Source organism: Hemiscyllium ocellatum, chromosome 11, assembly GCF_020745735.1.
Source record: "Hemiscyllium ocellatum isolate sHemOce1 chromosome 11, sHemOce1.pat.X.cur, whole genome shotgun sequence".
In the NCBI taxonomy this organism is placed as follows: domain Eukaryota; kingdom Metazoa; phylum Chordata; class Chondrichthyes; order Orectolobiformes; family Hemiscylliidae; genus Hemiscyllium; species Hemiscyllium ocellatum.
In genome coordinates this window covers 4,149,869-4,176,054 of record NC_083411.1, presented here as the reverse complement: position 1 = coordinate 4,176,054, position 26,186 = coordinate 4,149,869, and the positions used below count along the sequence as shown (strand labels likewise).

Genomic DNA, 26,186 nt, shown 5'->3' with positions numbered 1-26,186 from the left:
ACTTCTATCTGAAGTGTAAGTTATAAGATACCTTAAAAGATATAACCTTGAAGAACTTGCTCTGATGAATACCATAGGATGTAGGAACAGTATTAGGCCATTCAGCCCATGGAATCTGCTCCAATGTTCAATGAGATCATGGCTGATCCGATAATCCTCAACTCCACTCTCCCTGCCTTTTCTGTATTTCCCTCGTCAATAACAATCTGCCTGTCTTGGCCTTGAATGTACTGAACGACCCAGTCTCAACTGTCCTGTGCAGTAACACAAAATCTCTGGCGTCTGAGAGAAGAGGACTAGAGCTAGACTAAATAGCAGAGCTGCTGCAGGTCTGACGGCCCATATGGCCTCCTTCACTTGTAATAATTCTGCGGAAAACTTCCTCATCAATTGTGTATAAATGTGAGCCCTCTGCTCCTGGACTCTCACACAAGGGGAAGCAACCTTTCCAAATCTTGAAATTTTAAATGATTGATTGTCATTGTATTTTACAGTGAGTAATGCAGTGAAATACAATGAAAAGCTTCAACTGTTGCCACAACCAGGTGTCATTGTAAATAGTTTAAGAATAAAAAGATTGAACTTGGACTCAGACTCAGAGACACAGCATGGAAACAAACCCTTTGGTCCAACTCATCCATGCTGACCAGATATCCTAATTAATCTAGTCCCATTTGCCAGCATTTGGCCCAAATCCCTCTAAACCCTTCCTATTCACGTGCCCATTTAGATGCCTTTTAAATGTGATTGTAGCAGCCTGAAAGATTTCTTCTGGCACTTCATTTGATACACAAATTACCCTCTGTGTGAAAAAGTTGCCACTTAGCTCCCTTTTAAATCTTGCCCTTCTAGTTTTGGACTGTGCTACACTGGGAGAAGACCATGTCTACTTTAATCCTATCCATGCCCCTCAGGATTTTATGAGCTTCAATATAAGATCACCCTCAGCTTTGAACGATTCAGGGAAAACAGCCCCACTCTATTCAGCTTCTCCCTATAGTTCAAACTTCGAACTCTGGCAACATCCTTGTAAATTGTTTCTGAACCCTTTGAAGTTTCTCAATATCCTTCCGATAGCAGGGAGCTCAGAATTGAACACAGCATTCTAAAAGTGGCCTAACCAATGTCCTGTGCAGCTTCAACATGACCTCCCAACCCCTATACTCAGTGCACAGACCAATAATGGCAAGCATACCTTACGTTTCTTTCACTATCCTATCTACCTGCGACTCCACTTTCAATGAACTATGAACCTGCACTCCAAGGTTTCTTTGTTCAGCAACGCTTTTCAGGACCTTACCATCAAGTTTATAAGTCCTGCCATGATTTGCCTTTACAAAATGCAGCACCTCACATTTTATCTAATTAAACTCCATCTGCCATTCCATGGCCCATTGGCCCATCTGATCAAGTTCCCATTGTACTCTGAGATATCCTTCTTTGCTGTCCACTACACCACCAATTTTGGTGGGATCTGTAAACGTACTAACCATACCTGTTATGTTCACATCCAAATCATTTATATAAATGACAAAAAGCAGTGGACCCAGTACTGATCCTTGTGGCACTCCACTGGTCACAGGCCTCCAGTCTGAAAAACAACTCTCCCTCTGTCTCCTACCCTTGTGTCAGTTCTGTGTCCAAATAACTAGTTCTGCCTATATTCCATGTGATTTAACCTTGCTAACCCAGTGTACCATGGGGAACCTTGTCAAACCCCTTAATGAAGCACATTTAGATCACATCCACCACTATGCCTTCATCAAGTCATCAAAACACTTCATTGCTTCTTCAGAAAACTCAATTAAGTTAGTGAGACATGATGTCCCATGCACAAAACCATGTTGACAATCCTTAATCAGTCTTTGATGATCTCTTCAATATCATGATCAGGGTCTAACCTACTTTTCTCTTCAATGCTCACAGGCACAATGACCCAGTTCACAGCCTCCAACAAACCCACAACGCAAGTGTCTGGTTGTTTTCAGTTCCCCACCTAATGTCATGCTCAGGATATTCCTGCTCAGTTGAAGTAATGACTACCCATGAGCCAACCACAAAGGACCACACTCATAAATATGGAAGACTTACTGATTTAACTTGCTTTAAACATAGGTCAGACAGCGAAACACCTAGAATGATCATCTCACTGCAGGCTAAAAGATAGTCGGAATCTGGGACTGTTCCTCCCAAAAGGCTTACTTAACTGAAATTTTCAAAACTAAGGTTGGGAGTTTATGAGGTAAGGGTAACAAGGGATATGAATAAATTCACATTAATCAAATCAACGTCAGCTACAATCTAACTGAATGGCAGAACAAACCCAGGTTCTAAAAGCAGCTTTTGATGTTTCAATAACCCATCCAAAATTAAGTAGAATGGCCATTATTTGGACCCACCTCACTGAAGTGCAGGTTTATATACTCTCTCGCCTTTTCATTCAACTCTTGGCAGCTAATTTCCTCAGCAAATGAAGTGATACCAATGGCATTACTAGGACCCATTTGCTCCACTAGGAATTTGCAGCATGCTTTAACACCACCATCTATCTGGTACATCACTGCTCCACCCATTATGTGTAGCGTGCATTTCTCTCTCACTAGCTATAAATGCAAACTCAGTCAAGCTTTGCATTACCTTAGGGTGAATGCCCACAATGGGTATAACCTCCATTCCACATTCTTTCAAACAGTTTGGGAAGCATGGCCTTGGAAACAGGGCTGCAGGAGGCAAGATCAATTTTGTGTGCAACCGACTCCTCCTCCAGGGCATTGTGCTTCACCCGAAATGTCACATCACAGAGTTGCTTGTTTAAGCGTATCTCGTTCATTACTTGTTATATCTTCACTGTCAGGTCCCCCTGCAAATCTTGTATGTTTCAATCAGGTCACCTCTCAATCTTCTAAACTCCAATGAGTACAGGCCCTTCGGCCCTCGATGTTGCGCCGATCCAAGCCCACCTAACCTACACTAGCCCACTATCCTCCATATGCCTATCCAATGCCCGTTTAAATGCCCACAAAGAGGGAGAGTCCACCACTGCTACTGGCAGGGCATTCCATGGACTCACGACTCGCTGAGTAAAGAATCTACCCCTAACATCTGTCCTATACCTACCACCCCTTAATTTAAGGCTATGCCCCCTCGTAATACCTGACTCCATATGTGGAAAAAGGTTCTCATGGTCAACCCTATCAAAACCACTAATCATCTTGTACATCTCTATCAAATCTCCCCTAAACCTTCTTTTCTCCAATGAAAACAGCCCCAAGTGCATCAGCCTTTCCTCATACGATCTTCCTACCATACCAGGCAACATCCTGGTAAACCTCCTCTGCACCCGTTCCAGTGCCTCCACATCCTTCCTATAGTATGGCGACCAAAACTGCACACAATACTCCAGATGCGGCCGCACCAGAGTCTTATACAACTGCAACATGACCTCAGGACTCCGGAACTCAATTCCTCTACCAATAAAAGCCAGTACACCATATGCCTTCTTCACAGCACTATTTACCTGGGTGGCAACTTTCAGAGATCTGTGCACATGGACACCAAGATCTCTCTGCTCATCCACACTACCAAGTATCCAACCATTAGCCCAGTACTCCATCTTCTTGTTACTCTTACCAAAGTGAATCACTTCACACTTAGCTACATTGAACTCCATTTGCCACCTTTCTGCCCAGCTCTGCAGCTTATCTATATCCCGCTGTAACCTGCCACATCCTTCCTCACCGTCAACAACTCCACCGACTTTCGTATCATTCGCAAACTTGCTCACCCAACCTTCTAGCCCCTCCTCCAGGTCATTTATAAAAATGACAAACAGCAATGGTCCCAAAACAGATCTTTGTGGAACACCGCTAGTAACTGCACTCCAAGATGAACCTTTACCATCAACTACTACCCTCTGTCTTCTTCCAGCCAGCCAATTCCTAATCCAAACCTCCAACTCACCCTCAATGCCATACCTCCGTATTTTTTGCAGCAGCCTACCATGGGGAACCTTATCAAACGCCTTACTAAAATCCATATACACCATATCTACCGCTTTACCCTCGTCCACCTCCTTAGTCGCCTTCTCAAAGAATTCAATAAGGTTTGTGAGGCATGACCTGCCCTTCACAAAACCATGCTGACTATCCTTGATCACATTATTCCTATCCAGATGTTCATAAATCCTATCCCTTACAATTCTCTCTAAGACTTTGTCCACAACAGAAGTGAGACTCACCGGCCTATAGTTACTAGGGTTATCCCTACTCCCCTTCTTGAACAAGGAACCACATTTGCTATCCTCCAGTCTTCTGGCACTATTCCAATAGACAACGAGGACATAAAAATCAAGGCCAATGGCTTTGCAATCTCCTCCCTTGCTTCCCAGAGAATCCTAGGATAAGTGCCATCAGGCCCAGGGGACTTATCTATTTTCACCCTTTCTAGAATTTCCAACACCTCTTCCCTACATACCTCAAAGCCATCCATTCTAATCACTTGTGACTGAATATTCACATCGGCAACAATGTCCTGTTCCTGAGTGAGTACTGACGAAAAGTATTCATTCAGTATCTCCCCAATCTCTTCAGCCTCCACACGCAACTTCCCACTACTATCCTTGACTGGACCTATTCCTACCCTAGTCATTCTTTTATTCCTGACATACCTATAGAAAGCCTTTGGGTTTTCCCTAATCCTACCAACCAAGGACTTTTCATGTCCCCTCCTTGCTGCTCTTAGCTCTCTCTTTAGATCCTTCCTGGCTACCTTATAACTCTCAATCATCCCAATTGAACTTTCACGCCTCATCTTTACATCGGCCGCCCTCTTCCCTTTAACAAGGGATTCCAATTCCTTATTAAACCATGGCTCCCTCACAAGACCCTTTCCTCCCTGCCTGACAGGTACATACTTATCAAGGACACTCAATAGTTACTCCTTGAACAAGCTCCACATATCAATTGTGCCCTTCCCTTGAAGCCTACTTTTCCAAGCCATGCATCCTAAGTCATGCCTCACTGCATCATATTTTCCCTGCCCCCAGCTATAACTCTTGCCCTGCAGTGCACACTTATCCCTCTCCATCACTAAAGTAAAAGTCACCGAATTGTGGACACAGTCCCCTAAGTGCTCACCTACCTCCAATTCTAACACCTGGCCTGGTTCGTTACCCAGAACCAAATCCAGTATGGCCTCACCTCTTGTTGGTCTGTCAACATATTGTGTCAGGAAACCCTCCTGCACACATTGGACAAACACCGACCCATCTAACGTACTCGAACTATAAGCTTTCCCAGTCAATATCTGGAAAGTTAAAGCCCCCATAACAATCACCCTATTACTTTCACTCTTCTCCTGAATCATCCTCGCAATCCTTTCTTCTACGTCTCTCGGACTATTAGGAGGCCTGTAGAAGACTCCTAACAGGGTGACCTCACCTTTCCTATTTCTAACCTCAGCCTAAACTACCTCAGATGGTGAGTCTTCATCCATCATCCTTTCCACTGCTGTAATACTATCCTTGACAAGCAATGCCACACCTCCCCCTCTTTTACCCCGCCTCTGACCCTACTAAAACATTTAAATCCTGGAACCTGCAACAGCCAATCCTGTCCCTGTTCTACCCACGTCACCATAATAGGTGTAACATCAAAATCCCAGGTACCAACCCACGCTGCAAGTTCACCTACCTTATTTCATATACTTCTCGCATTGAAGTATACACACTTCAAGCCACTTTCCTGTTTACAGGCACCCTCCTTCGAGATTGATGCCTGGTTCCTAACCTCCCGACACTCCAGGTCCTGCATCCTAAAGCTACAGTCTAGGTTCCCATGCCCCTGCAGAGTTAGTTTAAACACCCCAAAAGAGCACTAGCAAACCTCCCCCCAAGGATACTGGTGCCCCTCAGGTTCAGGTGTAGACCATCCTGTTTATAGAGGTCCCACCTTCCCCAGAAAGAACCCCAGTTATCCAGATACCAGAATCCCTCCCTCCTGCACCATCCCTGTAGCCACGCATTTAATTGTTCTCTCTCCCTATTCCTTGACTCTCTATCACATGGCACAGGTAACAAACCAGAGACAACAACTCTGTTTGTTCTAACTCTGAGCTTCCAACCTAGCTCCCTGAAACTCTCTTCCTAAGTATGTCTCCTGCACGCCTTTATAGGAAAAAAAACCTACCCAGGTAGGCTTGCACTACACCAGCTTCCGGGTCCGCTCCGCGCTTTTTAAAAAAAAACTTTTAAATTTAAACCGTTAAACAAACGTAACCGCGTCTACAAGTAGACACTGCCAAACATCCCTTACCTGCTCAACCTCTCCTGATAAGCTAGTGCCTCCATCCCCAGGACCAGCTGAGTTAACCTTCTCTGGACCATCTCCAAGGCCAGTCTGTCTTTTATAAGATAAGGGACTCAGAGTATTTTCAGCTTGGGTGCAAATCTCAGTTTTGTAAATGTTTTTTCTCGTGCATGTTTTCCTTCTGTCTTTGTCAGGTTCAGGCTCAGTTTACAGTACAAACTGCTCCTCTGAATAATTAAAAAGCCTTAATTGTGTTCTAATGGTGCCTCCCTCCTGACCCCCTTGTCCAACATCCAATGTGGAAGATCCCAGCTGAGGTCAATCTGGGCAAAGGCAGTGTTATGTTTACAGAAGGGCTAGGGTCACATTCTGAGGGAAGTGATTGCAATTTGCTCAAGTGCTGTGTCTAACTGTACCCGCCCCCATCCCCCTCATTCATGAATTGGTGCTCATGTGTTCAGGCTATCGAGAGCTTCGCTGTGATGGTGAAGGAGATTGCGCAGATGCTGCAGGCATTTGGAACAGATCTGGCTGAAGCTGAGCTGCCCAATAATTTACATTCCGTAGAGGACCTACTTATCGCCAGAACTGAGAAATATAATCAGCTTAAGGTAAGGCACAATGTGAATGCTACAGTGTTGACCCTTCAGAAAAGTACAGAGCCCTCATTCACTGTAGGATTAAGGGGAGCATGTGAGGCAGGAAATATCAGAAGGTTTTCCTGAGAAGGCAGAAGGACGCACTTGTGAACCGTAAATATTGGCACAGACCTGTTGAAACAAGTGGCCTGGTCCTTGGTACAGACTGGATATGTACGGTACATAGCTGCTCAGCCCCTCGAGTATGTTCTGTCACTTATTAAACCTTTTCGATGCTGTGATTTTAACAGTACTCCACAAGACCATATGAAATAGGAAATGGAGTAGGCCATTCGGCCCCTTGAACCTGCTCCACAATTCAATAGGATCACACTGATCCGACATTCCTCACATCCACTGTCCTGTCCTTTCCCTGTAACCCTTGATTTCCCAACTGATCAAGAATCTATCTCACCCTTAACTATCCACAAGGACTCTGCCCCCACTGGCTCTCTGTGGCAAGGAATTCCATAGACTCTCAACCCTCTGAGAGAAGAAATTCCTTAAATCAGAAGCCCTTTATTCTGAGGGAATGTCTTCTGGTCCTAGACTCTCCCATGCGGGAGCTCCACATTCCTGGCTTCACTAGTAACCTTTCACCTCCTTGCTTCCCAAACTCTATTTCTCTAGGCATTAAAAAGATTCAAAGTCTCTGATCCACAACCTTTCAATTAAAAATAAAATCTCTACAGTGTGAAAACAGGCCCTTTGGCCCAACAAGTCCACACTGACCCTCCATTTACCATATAGCCCTGACTAATGCACCTAACCCACACATCCCTGAACACTATGGGCAATTTAACATGGCCAGTTCACCTAACTTGCACATCGTTTGGATTGTGAGAGGAAACTGGAGCACCCGAAGGGGACCCGCGCAGACACAGGGAGAATGTGCAAACTCCACACAGTCACCTGAGACTGGAATCAAACCCAGGTGCCTCGTGCTGTGAGGCAGTAGTGCTGACCACTGAGCCACTGTGCCACCTTTGAGGAACAGAGTTCCAAAGACTTCTAACTGTCAAAGAGAAAGAAGTTTTCCCATCATCTGGCTGAAATGGGAGGGCCCTAACTTTTAAACTGTGACCTTGAGTTCTCAATTTTCTCATCAGCAGCTGTATCATCTCCTCATTCACCCTGTCAGGACACCTCAGAATCTTACATGTTTTAATTAAGTTATCCTTCATTCTTCTATACTCCAGTGGTTACAAGCCAAGCCTGCCCAACCTTTCCTCATAACCCAACCTTGTACGACTATTCCAGGCATTAGTCTGGTACATCTTCTCTGAATGGCTTCCAATGCAGTTAGTTTAAGAAAAAATAAGAGAGTAAAAAGTGAGGTCTGCAGATGCTGGAGATCAGAGCTGAAAATGTGTTGCTGGTTAAAGCGCAGTAGGTCAGGCAGCATCCAAGGAACAGGAAATTCGACATTTTGGGCATAAGCCCTTCATCAGGATTCCTGATGAAGGGCTTATGCCCGAAACGTCGAATTTCCTGTTCCTTGGATGCTGCCTGACCTGCTGCGCTTTAACCAGCAACACATTTTCAGAGAAAATAAGAGACCCTACTGTGCGTAGTACTCGAAATATGATCTCAGCAATGCCCTGTATAACAGATGTTTAACCTTCCTGCTTTAGCACTCAGTTCCCCTTGCTGTAAGTGATAACATTCCATTAGCTTTCCTGATTACTTGTTGTAGCTGCATACTAGCCTTCCGTGATTCACACACTAGGATACCTAGATCTCTCTGCGTCTCTATAATTCAGAGTCCTGCAATCTCTCACCACTTAGATAACATACTTTCTCCTGCCTAAATTGGTAATGTCACGTTTTCCCATATTATATTCCATTTGTCAGATCTTCATCCACTCCCTTAATCAATCGCTATTCCATTGGAATAGCCTCATGGTCTCTTCGCGATTTACTATTCCACCTCTCGCTGTGACTTCACCAAAGCCTGCAACCTTCCCTTTGGTCCCTCTATCCAAGTTATTTAGATAAATTGCAAACAGTTGTGCACCATTAGAAGTTGCCAAGCAGTAAATTACTAATTTATTCCTATTCTCTGGAACCTGTTAGCTAGCCAATTTTTTATAGAATCACAGAGTTTTACAGTGTGAAAGGAGGCCATTGAACCCATCATATCTGTACCAGCTCTTGAACGAGCTACCCAGCTAGACCCACTCTCCAGCCCTATTTCTGTAACTCTCTAAATCCATCACTTTCAAACATATGTTCAGCTCTCTTTTGGAACCTCCAATGGAATCCACCTCTGCCTTTCTCCCAGGCAGCACGTTCCAAACCCTAATGACTCGTTGAGTAAAGAAGTTTCTCCTTGTATTTTACCGTACCAATATAGTACTCCCTACCATGGAGCCTTTATTTTCTACAGTAACGTTTGATGAGGCACCTTCACAAATGCCTTCTAGAGATTTAAAGTGCAGTCCGTTCACAGGTTCCCCTTTATCTACAGCACACGTGAATGTCTTCAAAGATCTCCAATAAATAGTGAAACATGATTTCCCTTTCCCAAACCACATTGACTCTGCCTGGTTAGATTTTTTTTTGTGTTCCATTATAACATGTCTAATAATGCCTTCTAACAATTGCTGTGTGACAGATTGGCCTGTAGTTTGAATAAAGGAGTTATATTGACACTGATGTAACTCCAGGTACAGAGGGATATCCTGCTATAACTTCCTGATCTGAAAAGGCTCTTTTGACATGGTGTCTGACATTCTTGCCTCTGAAATGAAAGGTTTAAGGCCCATTCATTGCTAATGTAAAAGGAAATAAAATACTTGCATTTTAATAGCATCTTTCATGGTATCAGAAATTTCCAAACAACTGAAGTACTTTTGAAACGTATCATAGGACATGTAACAATGTGCATAGCAAGTACTTTATCCTTCCATGGGATGTGGCCCCCAACTGGTGAGGACTATTTGTTTCCCATCCCTAACTACCTGGCTCAGTCATTTCAGAGGGTAATTAATAGTGAACCACATTGCTGTGGTCTGGAGTCACACATAGGCCAGAGGACACATCTCCTTCCCTAAAGAACATTAGTGAACAGGACGGATTTTTATGACAGTTGACGGTTGATTGGATAGCTGTTACATGATTGCCGTTAGGCTAGTTTTGAAGTTTTTTATTGAATTCCAATTTTGCCATCTGCTGTGGTGGGATTTGAACACATCCCCAGAACATTAACCTGCCATGGGTGGCATGGTGGCTCAGTGGTTAGTACTGCTCCCTCACAGTGCCAGGGACCTATGTCTGTGTGGAGTTTGAATGTTGTCCCTGTGTCTCTGTGAGCTTCCTCCGTGTGCTCCAGTTTCCTCCCACAGTCCAAATATGTGCAGGTTAGCTGGATTGGCCATGGGAAATGCAGGGTTACAGGGATAGGGTAGGGGGATTGGCTCTGGGTAGCATGTTCTTTGGAAGGTTGATGTGGACTCAGTGGGCCAATGGTCAGCTTCCACACTGAAGGGATTCTATGATTAACTTGGCGTTCTGGACTATTAGGCCAATGACTTCACCATGGGCAAAGGTGAGGGCTGCAGATGCTGGAAACCAGAGTAGAGATCAGAGTGGTGCTGGAAAAGCACAGCAGGTCAAGTAGCATCTGAGAAACAGGAAAATCGACATTTCAAGCAAAAGCCCTTCATCAGGAAAGGAGGCATGAAGCCTCCAGAGTGGCTCCATGGCTCCGTTCCACCTCTCCACCCTGGAGGCTCCATGCCTCCATTCCTGATGAAGGGCTTTTGCCTGAAACATCAATTTCCTGCTCCTTGGATGCTGCCTGACCTGCTGTGCTTTTCCAGCACCACTCTGATCTCTACAATGACATCACCATCCCTGCCATTGCAACCTCCCATCATCACTAACCGTGCTAATTACTAAAAACATGGCTGAGGCTGAGGATACCATGAAGGACTCTCCTTCTCCACCTTTCCCCTTATGTGAGGCATAGTGACCTTCAGGTTGAACCACCACCAGTCGTTTGTCTCTTTCTAATGAGGGTGTAGCCCTATGGGTCTCTGGGTATGTGGTGACTTTATCTTTACCTTTGGAGCAAGGATTGATTAAACTCAGAAATGGCTTAAATGTAGTTTCTCTGACATTAATGTAAATCCTCTGCCAAAATTAGAACAGGAAAATGGGAGAATCCTAAGTGGAATTTTGGGCCCTGGGCTCTTACAAAGGCGGTCCATCAAAATCATTACCTTGTTTCTAGAGATACTGAGGGCTGGAGCGGGCAGAATCCCTACAATGTGGGAGCAATCATTTGGCTCATTAAGTCCATATCAACCCTCTGAAGAGCATCCTACACAGACCCACCCCCTTATTCCTGCATTCTCCATGGCCAATCCATCTAACCTGGACTTTGGACTGTGGGAGGAGACTGGAGCACCTGCAGACATGGAGAATGTGCAAACTCCACACAGACATTTGCCTGAGGCTGGAATTGAACCCAGTGCTGTGAGGCAGCAGTGCTAACCCCCTGAGCCACCATGCTGAGGATGCTATTGGATAAAGATGCTCTTGGGCATTTCTCAGACTTTGCACTTTGCAGAAGGTCTGCAACTTCACACTTTCCGTTGAAACCTTAAACTGAGAGCCCTCTGCCGTCTCGGGTGAATGGAAATAATCCTGCAGTCAATATATGAAAGCTGAGTTCTCCCTATTCTCTTGGGCAATATTTTTTCTCCAACCAACATCATTAAAAAAACAAACAATCTGCCTGTAGGAGCTTGCTCTGTGCAGATTGGCTGCTCTGTTTCCTACAATGCAACAGTGACTACATACCAATGTATTTCATTGGCTTTCTTTAATACTTGGTATTGCTGTGCCTTTAAGATAGATGAGAAATGCAATTTATCTGCCTTTCCTGGCTGTGAGGTTCAGTTTCATTCTTGTTTTAATAATTACTCTTCTTAGAATGTTTCATTCCGTTGAAGGCTCTTGTTGAATGCAGGTGTTTGTTGTCGATTTGTCCTCTATCCCCTGGTTTAGTCTTTAACTCCTCTGCTGTTTGTTGTTCTGTACAGAATGATGTTCAGAGGGTAATTAAGGAGGGTGACCTGCTCCTGACCAACCTCACGGAGCCTGACAGTAATGCACAGTGTATGATGGAGAAAGATGGAGACCGAGCGACAGTGAAAAGGTACCTGTCCCTCTACTCTGGAGCTACTATTTCCATGCTATACAGCTCTATGACTTGGAGTCTATGGCTGATAAGTTTCCCAACCCCATTCTTCTGCTTTCTCCCCATATCCTTGATCCCCTTACCAATCAAAACCATTCTCATGAATCTCCTCCTAACACGCTCCTGGGCCAGTATATCCTTCCTGAAATATGGGACCCAAAACTGCACACCATACTCCAGATGTGGTCTGACCAGAGCCGTATAGAGCCTTAGAAGTACATCCCTGCTTTTATATTCAAGTCCTCTCAAAATAAATGCCATCATTGCATTTGCCTTCCTAACTACTGACTCAACCCGCAAGTTTACCTTGTGGGAATCCTGAACTAGAACTCCCAAGTCTCTTTATAGTTCAGATTTCTGAATTTTCTTCCCATGTAGATAATAGTCCATACCTCTATACTTCCTACCAAAGTGCATGACCTCACACTTTCCCAGGTTGTACTCCATCTGCCACTTCTTTGCCCACTCTCCTAACCTGTCCAAATCCTTCAGCAGCCTCCCCGCCTCCTCAATGATACCTGTCCCTCTACCTATCTTTGTATCATCCAAGACCTTATCCAAAATGTCATCAGTTCCTTCACTAGATCATTAATGTATAAAATGAATGGTTGTGGTCCAACACTGACCCTTGCAGAACACCACCTGTCACCGGCTGCCATCCTGAGAAGGACCCTTTTATCATTACCAGACAGCCAAGTTTCTACCCATTCTAGCACCTTGCCTCTAACACCATGGGTCCTTATCTTACTCAGTAACCTCCTGGGCAGCACATTGTCAAAAGCCTTCTTGTAGTCCAGGCAGATAATGTCCATTGGTTCTCCGTGGTCTAATCTGCTTGTTACTTCCTCCAAGAATTCTAGCAGATTTGTCAGGCTTGCCCGCTCCTTGATGAAGCCATGCTGATTCTGTCCTATTTAACAATGCACTTCCAAATATTCAGAAATCTCATCTTTCATGATGGATTCCAGGATGTTACCCGCAACTGAGGTTAGGCTAATTGGTCTGTAGTTTTCTGTCTTACTCCCTTTTTTAAACAGGGGTGTCACGTTAGTGAATTTCCGTCCTTCAGGACCCCACCCCACCTCCGATTCTCATAATTCCTGAAAGATCATCACTAATACCTCCACTATCACTTCAGGCATTTTCCTTAGAACCCTGGGTCCATTTGGTCCAGGTAGCTCAGGCCATTCAGTTTTTCTAGCACCTTCTCCTTGGTGATGGCCACCATACTCAGCTCTGCCCCCTCACTCTCTTGAATTTTTGGAAAATTACTCGCGTCTTCCACTGACGCAAAGTAATTATTCAGTTCCTCAGCTATTTCTTTGTTCTCTCCTGCATCATTTTTCAGTGGCCCAATATCCACTTTTGCCCTTTATATATCTGAAGAAACACTTACAGTTTTCCTTTATATTACTGGCGACCTTAGCCTCATATTTAGTCTTCTCCCTCCTTATTTGCTTTTTTGTGGCCTCTGTTTGTCTTTGTAAGCTTCCCAATGCTCTGGTTTCCCACTTTTGTTCACTATATATTCTTTCTCTTTTGCTTTTATTCTGTCCCTGACTTCCCTAGTCAGCCATGGTTGCCTCATCCTCCCTGTACCACACTTCTTTTTCCTTAGGATGAATCTCTGCTCTGCCTCCTGAATTACTCCCAGAATCTCCGGCCATTGCTGTTCCTGCGAGGGTCCTCTCCCAGTCAATTCTACTCAGCTCCTCCCTCATGCCTCTGTAGTTGCCTTTATTCAGCTGGAATAGCATTAACTCTGATTCTATCTTCTCCCTCTCAAATTGCAGAGTAAATTCAATCTTTAGGGAGTTTTGAGAAGATTTGTAGCTCAGGTTGAGGTTCTGGATGTAGATTTGTTCGCTGAGCTGGATGGTTCATTTTTAGATGTTTCATCACCCTACTAGGTAACATCTTCAGTGAGCCTCCGGACGATGCACTGCTGATGTTCCCTGCTTTCTATCTATATGTTTGGGTTTCTTTGTGTTAGTGATGTCATTTCCGATAATGATGTCATAGGATAAAGAAGGACACCTCTTTGACTGGGACAACACATCCATCCTAGGACACACCAAACAGAAATCCGCATGAGAATTCCTAAAAGCATGGCATTCCAACTGGAACGCCATGAACAAACACATTGACTTGGACCCCATTTACCACGCCCCCCCCAACCCCGGAAAAAGAACAGGAAATGACATCACCATAGGAAATGACATCACCAACCCAAAGAAGCCCAACCCTTTACAGAGGAACCTCGATTATGAGAAAGTGTTGGGCGGGCACTATTTCATTCGGATAATCGATTATTTGGTTAATTGATTAAATGCCTTTCCTCTGGGGCTCGGATTTTTTAAGTCTGCTCCCCGTTCAGGAGACCAGATAGCACACAGCAAGCGAGCCCTTGCCTCTCCGCCCACCCCTACACCGCCCAACACCACCCACCCCCAACCCCGCCCCCACCCACCCCCAAACCCGGTCCAACAACTCCCCCAGCCCGCGCCCCCAACTCTGTCCAACCCCACCCCCATCTAACACTGCTCCCAGCTCGGTTCAACACTGCCCCCAGCCCGCGCCCCCAACCCCATCCCCTGTTCAACACTGCACCCAACCTTGTCCAACCCCACACCTGTCCAACACTGCCCCCCCCCCACTCGCCCCCAACCAAGTCTAACACTGGCCCCCTAACCCCGTCCCCGTCCAACACCGCCTCCCACCCACCCCACAACCCCTCCAACCCCGCCCCACAACACTGCGCACCCACCTGCCCACAACCTCATCTAACCCCACCCCTCCTGTTCAACACCACCTCATGCCTGTCCCCTAACCCCATCCAACACTGACCCCCTGGCTGCCCCTATGCAACACCCCATCCACCCCTCTCCAGGGCAGCCAGACTGGAAATCAATAACAAGACTGCTGCTGCTGCCTTTTGGGGTGGGGTGTTGGGGGTTGGTGGAGGGTGGTTGTGGTGTGAGGTGAGTCTCCAAATAGCGCGCGCACACACACATACATAGACATACACAAATACACAGACACACACAAATGCGTGCACACAGACACACACACTTTTTGACAGATTCCAACTTTGCCCTATACAGGACAATGTTGGAGAGATTATCTGGAGAAGGACTGGTTTAGGGTATACCCCTCTGTAGAACTCCAGGGAAGGTGTGGGGAGAGAGGGGGCGGAAGGTCAGTCATTTGGAGACAGTGCCTGTTTAATCACTGTACAAAAAGACGTGATCAGTGTTGGAAACACGACTTTGATGAAGTGTTTCTATTAGGACTTCGAGATCTCCTTCGGATAATCCCATATTCAGATAATTGATATTCGGATAATCGAGGTTCCTCTGCAAGTAGAAAGCAGGAATTATCAACAGTGCTTCGGCCAGAGGCCCACTGAAGATGTTACTTAGTATGGTGATGAAATGTCTGAAAATGAACCTTTCAGCTCAGCGAGTAAATTCGATCATGTTATAATCACTGCCTTCTAAGGGATCCTTCAGCTTAAGCTCTCATATCAAGTTTGCCTCATTGTACAACACTAAATCCAGAATTGCCTATTCCCGACCGGGGTCCACCGCAAGCTGCTCCAAAAAGCCACAGAACATAGAAGAACATAGAAAAATACAGCGCAGTACAGGCCCTTTGGCCCTCGATGTTGCGCCGATCCAAGCCCACCTAACCTACACTAGCCCACTATCCTCCATATGCCTATCCAATGCCTGTTTAAATGCCCATAAAGAGGGAGAGTCCACCACTGCTACTGGCAGGGCATTCCATGAACTCACGACTCGCTGAGTAAAGAATCTACCCCTAACATCTGTCCTATACATACCTCCCCCTAATTTAAAGCTATGCCCCCTCGTAATAGCTGACTCCATTCATGGAAAAAGTTCTCATGGTCAACCCTATCAAAACCTCTAATCATCTTGTACACCTCTATCAAGTCACCCCTAAACCTTCTTTTCTCCAATGAAAACAGCCCCAAGTGCCTCAGCCTTTCCTCATACGATCTTCCTACCATACCAGGCAACATCCTGGTAAACCTCCTCTGCACCCGTTCCAGTGCCTCCACATCCTTCCTATAGTATGGTGACCAAAACTGCACACAATACTCCAGATGCGGCCGCACCAGAGTCTTATACATGACCTCAAGACTCCGGAACTCAATTCCTCTACCAATAAAAGCCGGTACGCCATATGCCTTCTTCACAGCACTATTTACCTGGGTGGCAACTTTCAGAGATCTGTGCACATGGACACCAAGATCCCTCTGCTCATCCACACTACCAAGTATCCGACCAATAGCCCAGTACTCCATCTTCTTGTTACTCTTACCAAAGTAAATCAGTGAACATTGCACTGCCTTCACTGCCATCCCTCTAAAAGTAACCTTTAAAAAAACACTAGGTCTAAACAATAGAACAAGCAATATGCAGCACTTACCTGCTTACCACAACGGGTCTTATTATTAGGTGAGAGGACAAGGGCGGGTGGGAGGCACTTCCCCTGTAGTGCCTCGGGTTCCTCTCCTGCGCACCTTTATAGGAAAAAACAACTTACCCAGGTAAGCTTGCTCTACACCAGCTTCCGGGTCCGCTCCGCGCTTTTTAAAAAAAAACTTTTAAATTTAAACCGTTAAACAAACATCACCGAGCCTTCAAGCAGCCACTGCCAAACAGCCCTTACCTGCTCCATCTCATAGACATTCCACAAATTCCTTTTCTTGTCATGATTTGGAGATGCCGGTGTTGGACTGGGGTGTACAAAGTTAACAATCACACAACACCAGGTTATAGTCTAACAGGTTTATTTGGAAGCTTTCGGAGCGCCGCTCCTTCATCAGGTAGTTGTGGAGGACACAATTACAAGACACAGAATTCATAGCAAAAGTTTATTTTTCTTGTGATCCACTACCAACCTGATTTTGCCCATCCACCTACATATTGAAATCCCCATGATCACTGTAACTTTGCCATTCCTACACATCTTTCCTACCTCCTGGTGTGTCTTGCACCCCAGCTCCTGACTACTGTTTGGTGGCCCGTTCATAACTCCAACTATGGTTTTTCTGTGTTTGTGGTTCCTCAATTCTACACCATCTGACCCTACATTGTTTCTCACTATTGATTTAGTTTCATTTACCAATAGGGTAACCCACCCCCTCTGCCCACCTGCTTATTTTTTCAATGGGATGTATATCCTTGAATATTCAGCTCTCAGTTCTGATTCCCTTGCAGCCATGTCCCTGTGATGCCCACCACGTCGTACCTACCGACTTCCATCTGCACCACAAGCTCACTTCCCTTATTCCTTACACTGCATGCATTCAGATATAATACCTTGAGTCCTGTGTTAACTGTCTCTCTTCTCATTGTCATTCCTTTGTCCAGTGTGCTTGAAGTTTGGTTGCTAACCCTTTCCAGACACTCTGTCCCATTTGTGTCTGTGCTGGAGATTTTAATAACCTCTCCTGAGCTCTGCACTCTTACTTTCTTAATGGGTTTGGTTTCATTCAGTATCTTTGGAGAGCAGACTCAATAAGCTTTCAGCTTTATTTCTTCGATAGGAGGGACAAGAGAAAATCATTTAACTCCTCAAGATTGATCTACCATTTAGTGAGATCGTGGCTGATCTGGAACTTACCTCCATCCACACACCACAGCTCCATACCCTTTCACATCCTTGTCTGGCTACAATACTCCACCAGCCTGAGGATGAACCTATGTTTCCCGAATGAACTGACTCTGATGTTAAGGCTATCTCTTGTGCCAGATTCCCACAAGACTGGAAAACATTTCTTTCCATCAATCCCAAAACTCCTCATTATCTTCATCACATTGGATTACAAATGATGATGAGCAATCAGTCATTTTCTTAATCATTATCTGGAGTGGTTTATAAGACCATAAGACCTAGGAGTGGAAGTAAGGCCATTCGGCCCATCGAGTCCACTCCGCCATTCAATCATGGCTGATGGGCATTTCAACTCCACTTACCAGCATTCTCCCCGTAGCCCTTAATTCCTCCAGACAACAAGAATCTATCAATCTCTGCCTTGAAGACATTTAGCGTCCCGGCCTCCACTGCACCCTGTGGCAGTGAATTCCACAGGCCCACCACTCTCTGGCTGAAGAAATGTCTCCGCATTATATTTGACAATAAACCAAAAGAACTGCGGATGCTGGAAATCAGAAACAAAAACAAAATTGCTGGAGAAACTCAGCAGGTCTGGCAGCATCTGTGGAGACAAAGCAAAGTTAACATTTTGGGTTGAGTGACCGTTCTTCAGGACAGAACAGTTCTAGGCTTCGGTCCCAGTGTCCGCAGTAGTGTATTTTTGGCAATACAGGCTTGATGAGTCAAAGGAACTCTCCTGGACTGTTTGATTCCATAATTCCATGCAGCCCTGACCCCTCATTCCCAGTGTTTATTCTAAAGTCCACAGTTACTAATTTACACAGTATTGTGGAACACTGGACCCAGCACAGCTAAATACCAGTACAGTTGTCCAAGCAGTATAACTCCCACTTTCTCCACGACTGATGATAATGCACAAATCTTGTTTCTGTGTTGTACAAATTCCCTGTAAATAGGACTGAGTCATCGATTTATTATCTCACAGAGCTTCTATTTCTGAACACAGACTCCTTGCCCAGCTGCATGAGATGGAGATGGCTTTTGATGGCTTTTGGGAAAAGCATCTGCTTAAACTTGAACAGTGTCTACAGCTGTGGAGATTTGAACAAGCTTTCGAAGAGGTAATTACCTGCTCTAATCAGTTCTTTAATTAAATTGATCAATATGTGAAATTCACTCGTGCACTTGTCGGACATTCCCAGGGGCTGGAAACTATATCAGCTGTGGCTCAGGGAATAGCGCATTCTCCTCTCAACCACAATGCTGTGTGTCATTCCAGGCCAGATTCTTATTTTATTTGAGACTAAGTTTGGGGCAGGGCTCAATAAAGGGGGTATGCCTGTGGATTACATTTTCTCAGATAGTTGAGTCCTTCTTAGCTCATTACTTCCTGTCTGTAACACCTTGCATTTTGTTTTCCACTATCAATGTTGACAGTTTCCATGTACGGGGAGAATGCTGGTAAGTGGAGTTGAAATGCCCATCAGCCATGATTGAATGGCGGAGTGGACTCGATGGGCCGAATGGCCTTACTTCCACTCCTATGTCTTATGGTCTTATGGTATGTGCCTATCTGTAGATGTGTAATGAAAACTCTCAGTATTAACATGTCACAATGTGACTGTATCCTCCTGCTAATGATGGCACTGTAACACCTTGGTGTTTCATCTCCATGGCCCTCAGCCTGTCCTTCAGTTCATCTTCCCTACCTCCCCAATTCTCAGACCGGTTTTCTCTCAACTATCAACTAAATTGAAGTATTATTTATAAATGAGATCACATTTTACGAGTTAAGTTGAGAAATTATTCACAACTTGTATAAGCCTAGTCACGTTATATCTATCTTTCAACTAACTTACTTCTGAAGATTACATTTTAGTCTTGACTACCAGAATCCTGGGGTTACTATTGACTAGAAACTTAACTGGACCTGCCATAAGAAAATACAATTTCTGGATTAGTGGTGCTGGAAGAGCACAGCAGTTCAGGCAGCATCCGAGGAGCAGTAAAATCGACGTTTCGGGCAAAAGCCCTTCATCAGGAATAAGAAGATACAATCTACCTACTGCTCCTTGACATTCAATGGTGTAACCATCACTGAATCTCCCACTGTCAACATCCTGGGGAACCATTGACCAGAAACTCAACAGGTATCACCACATAAACACAGTGGCTGCAATAGCAACTCAGGCTAGAAATCCTGGAGTGAGTAACTCACCTCCTGACTCCCCAGAGCCTGTCCACCATCTACAAGGCACAAGTCAGGAGTGTGATGGAATATACACCCTGGATGGGTGTAACTCCAACAACACTCAAGAAGCTTGACACCATCCAGAACAAAGCAGCCCTCTTGAATAGCACTACATCCACAAGCATCCACTCCCTCCACCACTGACACTCAGTAGCAGCAGTGTGTAATATTTACAAGATGTACTGCAGAAATTCACCAAAGACAGCACCTTCCAAACCCATGACCAGTTTCATCTAGAACACAAGGGAGCAGATAAAGTCATAGAGTCATAGAGATGTACAGCATGGAAACAGGCCCTTCAGTCCAACCTGTCCATGCCGACCAAATATCCCAACCCAATCTAGTCCCACCTGCCAGCACCTGGCCCATATCCTTTCAAACCCTTCCTATACTTATACCCATCCAGATGCCTTTTAAATGTAGCAATTGTACCAGCCTTCAACACTTCTTCTGGCAGCTCATTCCTTACCTGTACCACCCTCTGTGTGAAAAGGTTGCCCCCTAGATCTCTTCTTTATCTTTCCCCTCTCACCCTAAACTTATGCCCTCTAGTTCTGGACTCCCCCACCCCGGGGAAAAGACTTTGTTTATTTATCCTATTCATGCCCCTCATGATTTTATAAATCTCGATAAGGTCAGCCTTCAGCCTCCGACGCTACTGGGAAAACAGCCCTAGCCTATTGAACCTCTCCCTATAGCTCAAATCCTCCTACATGGGGACACCACCTCCTGCAAATTCCCCTCCAAGCCACTCATCGTCCTGATTTGGAAATATATCGCTGTTTCTTCACTGTCACGGGGTCAAATTCCTAGAATTCCTTCACTAAGGTCATTGTGGGTCAACTCACAGCACATGGACTGCAGCGGTTCAAGAAGGCAGCTCACCCCCACCTTCTCAAGGGGCAACTAGGGATGGGTAATAAATGCTGGATTCCTTGACTCAATTCTAAGAAAACGTTATGCTGAACTCTTCTGTAAAGTGTGAACCTCCTGTAATTTTACATTCTGCAAAATCTTTTCTGTCACTTTTTGTTGTCATTTTCTGGGGTATAATTTTACCATATCTGTCCTTGGGGCTTTTTTTGTTATTTTTGGGAGTTTACCCAACAGTTTTCAGTGTAAGAGATGTGCAGTCAGTGATAGTTGATTTTGATGACGCACAGTTTTTATTTTGTGTTAATCATTTTGTACGTCAGTCGGACAGCCCTGCTTGTGTATTCTTTAGCAGATTGCTGTTCAGTGAGGTCCAGTATATACACAAATGAATGTAGTTGCTCCTCAATAGAAAAGGATTTTTTATTTCTTCTCTGTGATGACTAGCCAGCTTGCTTGTTATGAGTATGCTCAATTTTATTTGCTTCTGCAGGTTAAAGCTGCCTTGGATTATTTAGCATCTGAGGGTGGAGATATTCCAGAAACTGGTGACAATGTGGCTCATTCAGAACAAGCTCTTCGAGAGTTAAGTAACTTTGATGAACAATCTCAGGTAAAATAACGTATTTGTAACAATTTGATTGAAAAGAACCAAGTAATGAAGACACTAATGTTTGACTTTTAGCTTTATTTCTTTATTTTTCTGCATAATGCTAAGAATTACTGTAATGTTTAACTTTTAAATTTGTTCTTTCTTTTTATCTTTTTCTTTCGATTCTGTAGCTAGGTATTTACATTTAAAATAGTGCCTTGTGTGATGACATTATATACTTTTCATTAGACTCCTATACTTTAGTGCCTGAGTACACGTAACAATGAAAATCTAAATCTAAAATCCAAGTCTTACAAACAGTACTCGGCAGAGATTGTTGGGGTTATGCTGGAGCCACATCTCAGAGGTATATGCTTCTATCCAGCCTTTCTGTGCTGTTGTGTACAGATATTCCACACAGAATTCTCCCACTCATTTCCCCATACTCCTTTTCCTTCACCTGCTTTGTGACTCCCTTCCATTTTTATTCACGACATCCCTGTCTGAGGAGGAAACAGGTTCTGATACATCCACCTTGCTGCATTTCATCATCTGGTCTCTTCTGTACACAATCCAACAAATGCCACCGTGCACAAGAAGGCCATTCGGCCTATCATGCCTGCCACAGCTCTTCAAAATGGGCATCATTATCTCGGGCCAATCTCCTCCTCGTAATCTCTTCTTCAGAAATAATCTGCGTAAGACACTCCAACTTAAACTTAACCAATGCTCACTAATTGCTCTGCATTATTGTGATTTGTTTTCCTGTTATCAAATCCCAATTTTCCAGTTTATGTGGAGGAGCAGGAGATCTGTCCTTGATCCATGCTCCTAGTTGGAAGGGACTCCCGTGACTAGTAGGTATAGGATCTTCTTTGAGTAGATTTGCTGTCGCCAACTCTTCATGTAATCCTACTCTATGGGGCATAAGGGACTACTGTGTATTGTCACTGGAGTTGAGAAGAATGAGGGATGATCTCCGAGCAACCAATAAAATTCTAACGGGCGTACACAAGGTAAGTAGAGGAAGGATCTTCCTGGTGACTGGGGAGTCCAGAACCACGCAGTTCTGAGGAAGGGTCACGTGACCTGAAACATTAACACGGATTTCTCTCCACAGACCCTGCCAGACTTGCTCAGCTTTTCCAGCAATTTTTGTTTTTGTCACAGACTAAGGATATGGGATAAATCGTTTAGGACTGGGATGAGGCAAAATTTCTTCACCCAGAGAGTGGAATTCTAACCTTAACCCTAACTGACAGGAAGTGGTTGAGGCCAAAACATGGAATGTTATCAGGACGTAGTTAGATATCGTTCTTAAGGGCTAAAGGGATCAAAGGGTATTGGGGAGAAATGGGAATAGGGTTCTGAGTTGCCTGATCAGCCATGCTGAATGGTGGAACAGACTCAAAGGGCTGAATGGCCACCTCTGCTCCTATATTCTATGTTTCTAATCTGGTGCACTCTAGTGAAAGGTCAGTGGAAGTGATTCAACAATAACGTTCAAAAGAGGTCTGGGTAAATAGTTGAAAGGGGGGAGTTTGCAGGCTAAGCTATGGGAGATGAATCGTTGGAGTAGCATCAATTGGGTAGCTTTGTCAAAGATCTGGATGAGGCAAAATGGGGAGAATAGCCTACTGTATTGTGTAACTCTGTGCTCTCACAGAGTCAAGCCATGGCCTGATTATCCAAGAACAAAGTGTGGTTGATGCCTTGGAACACCAGCTAAATGGAATGTATTCTTGACAGGAACTAATTGACAATGCCCAGCTGCTGCTTTCACAAGGAGACCAGTTGATATCCAATCACCATTACGCAGAGGATTTAATCCGCGAGAAATGCAAGGAACTCCGCCACTGCTGTGATGACCTGCTCGATGAAATGAGGAGCAAATATGTCACCCTTAACAAATCACTGGAGCTTCACACTCAGCTGCAGCAGGTGAGCAACCTCAGAGTTCTGTTAAATGCAGCTGCTCAATGTGGACGAGGAAGCTGGGATCCAGCTGGACTGCCCTCATCCTTCCAGGGTCTGTAATGGTGTGATGGAGGTGTTCTGGTCCTTCCCGGGTCTATAATGGTGTGATGTAGGAGTTCTGGTCCTTCCCGGGTCTATAATGGTGTGATGGAGGTGTTCTGGTCTTTCCAGGGTCTGTAATGGTGTGAAGGTGGTGTTCTGGTCTTTCCAGGGTCTGTAATAGTGTGATGTAGGAGTTCTGGTCCTTCCTGGGTCTATAATGGTGTGATGGGGAGATTCTGGTCCTTAAAGAGTCTGTAATGGTGTGATGGAGGTGCTCTGGTATTTCCCGGGTCTATAATGGTGTGATGGAGGAGTTCTGGTCCTTCCAGGGTCTGAAATGGTGTGATGCGGGTATTCTGGTCCTTACAGGGCCTGTAATGGTGTGATGGAGGAGTTCTGGTCCTTCCCAGGTCTATGATGGTGTGATGGGGGTATTCTGGTCCTTCCAGGGTCTATAATGGTGTGATGGGGATATTGTGGTCCTTCCCAGATATATAATGGTGTGATAGGGGTATTCTGGTCCTTACAGGGCCTGTAATGGTGTGATGAAGGTGTTCTGGTCCTTCCAGGGTCTGTAATGGTGTGATGTACATGTTCTGGTCCTTGCAGGGTCTGCAATGGTGTGATGAAGGTGCATATCTCCTCGCCTCTCAGCCCATGGACAAGTGTCAGTCACAGGAAGGAGCAAAGAGAGCACTGCAAGAAATTGAGAAATTTCTAGAAAGCTCAGGAGATGACCTACTGTGTGATGCTGAAGAGTTATACAGTGAATTTGGACTCATCCTCACAACACCCATTAAGGTACTGAACAAGAACAAACCTTGTGTATTATTGAGATGTAGCAGCAGACTGTAGATTATCAGTTGCAAATCCCTTTATGTCATAAATGGGCAGCACGGTGGCACAGTGGTTAGCACTGTTGCCTCACAGCGCCAGAGACCGGGTTCAATTCCTGTCCCAGGCGACTGTCTGTGTGGAGTTTGCACATTTTCCCCGTGTCTATGTGGGTTTCCTCCCACAGTCCAATAATGTGCAGGTTAGGTGAATTGGCCACGCTAAATTCACGTAGTGTTAGGTGAAGGGGTAAACGTAGGGGAATGGGTCTGGCTGGGTTGCGCGTCGGTGTGGAATTGTTGGGCTGACAGGCCTGTTTCCACACTGTAAATAATCTAATCTAAATTCTTCTTTAAACTATGCTGATGATATATCTGTTTGGGTTTTTCCTCTCGTTCTCTCATACTGACTCTGCAATAATGTGCTGAAGCTGTCCTTTCTGAGGAACGTGGAATTACTTTGAATTTACAGCACAGGAACAGGCCATTTGGCCCATTGTACCTAGCCTATCGATCATGCTGCTCATCAATCTCCTGCCACATCTGCTTCATACTGTGTTGGTCCAGCTGTTTGTTCAACTGGGAGTCCTGTTCCTCTTTCTTCACCATTATCAGCAAGTTATGGCAAAGCAGTTTTGAAATTAGATTCCCTACAGTGTGGAAACAAGCCCTTTGGCCCAACATGTCCACACCAACCCTCCAAAGAGCAACCTACCCAGACCCATTTCCCTCTGACTAATGCACCTAACACCATGGGCAATTGAGCATGGCCAATTCACCTGACCTGCACATCTTTGTGACTGTGGGAGGAAACGCACACAGACACAGAGTGAATGTGCAAACTCCACACAGGCAATCACCTGAGGCTGGAATCGAACCTGGGACCCAAGGTGTTGTGAGGCAGCAGTGCTAACCACTGAGCCACCATGCCGGCCATGGCATAACTTGATTCAAAGTTACGGAACAATGTTTAATTAATGGGGCATCCCATGAAGCACCTACCCCACAAAATTTGGGCTGCTCGATGCTATCCTCATCTTGTTAAACTCGATGCAGCATAAACTTTGAGCAACATCTTGTGACAATGCAAGCCATTTCCATACCCTCATTCCAATCTGGGGAATCTGCCCTGACTGATCTCCTCTTGAATTCCATTAAAATGTTGATCTCCCACAGAATGCGAATGAGGACAGTGTCCATCTGTCGGAGATTTGCAAGTGGAATTCCCTTCCCCCACAAGCCAGTGGAGGCTGAATTGTTGAATTTATTCAAGACAAAGTTCAATAAAAGTGTAATGTTAATTGGAGTACATTGTGTGGAAAGTGTTAAATTGTCCAATTTGGAAGACAGAATAAAAAGAAGCACCGTGAGGCAGCACGGTGGCTAGGGGTGGCACGGTGACTCAGTGGTTAGCACTACTGCCTCACAGCGCCAGGGACTCGGGTTCGATTCCAACCTCAGGCGGCTGTCTGTGTGGAGTTTGCACATTCTCTCCGTGTCTGCGTGGGTTTGCTCCGATTTACAAAATTATGAGGGGCATGGATAGGGTAAATAGACAAATTCTTTTCCTTGGGGTCGGGGAGTCCAGAACTTGAGGGCATAGGTTTAGGATGAGAGAGGAAAGATATAAAAGAGAACTACGGGGCAGCTTTTTCACATAGAGGGTGGTACATGTATGGAATGAGCTGCCAGAGGATGTGGTGGAGGCTGTTACAATTGCAACATTTAAGAGGCATTTGGATGGGTATATGAATAGGAAGGGTTTGGAGGGATATGGGCCATATGCTGGCAGGTGGGACTAGATTGGGTTGGGATAT

At 45.0% G+C, this 26,186-nt stretch overlaps 1 protein-coding gene across 2 annotated transcripts in view; it reads left to right on the top strand.

The window, feature by feature from the left end:
• mcf2a (MCF.2 cell line derived transforming sequence a) overlaps positions 1 to 26,186 on the top strand; it is a 199,047-nt gene that overhangs the window by 111,100 nt on the left and 61,761 nt on the right. For both annotated transcript variants that reach the window (XM_060832397.1, XM_060832396.1), the window contains exons 7-12: positions 6,767 to 6,916; positions 11,995 to 12,110; positions 18,808 to 18,922; positions 21,419 to 21,538; positions 23,267 to 23,458; positions 24,146 to 24,337. In XM_060832397.1, coding sequence (XP_060688380.1) covers positions 6,767 to 6,916; positions 11,995 to 12,110; positions 18,808 to 18,922; positions 21,419 to 21,538; positions 23,267 to 23,458; positions 24,146 to 24,337 — 885 coding nt within the window. The remainder of the gene's footprint in view (positions 1 to 6,766; positions 6,917 to 11,994; positions 12,111 to 18,807; positions 18,923 to 21,418; positions 21,539 to 23,266; positions 23,459 to 24,145; positions 24,338 to 26,186) is intronic.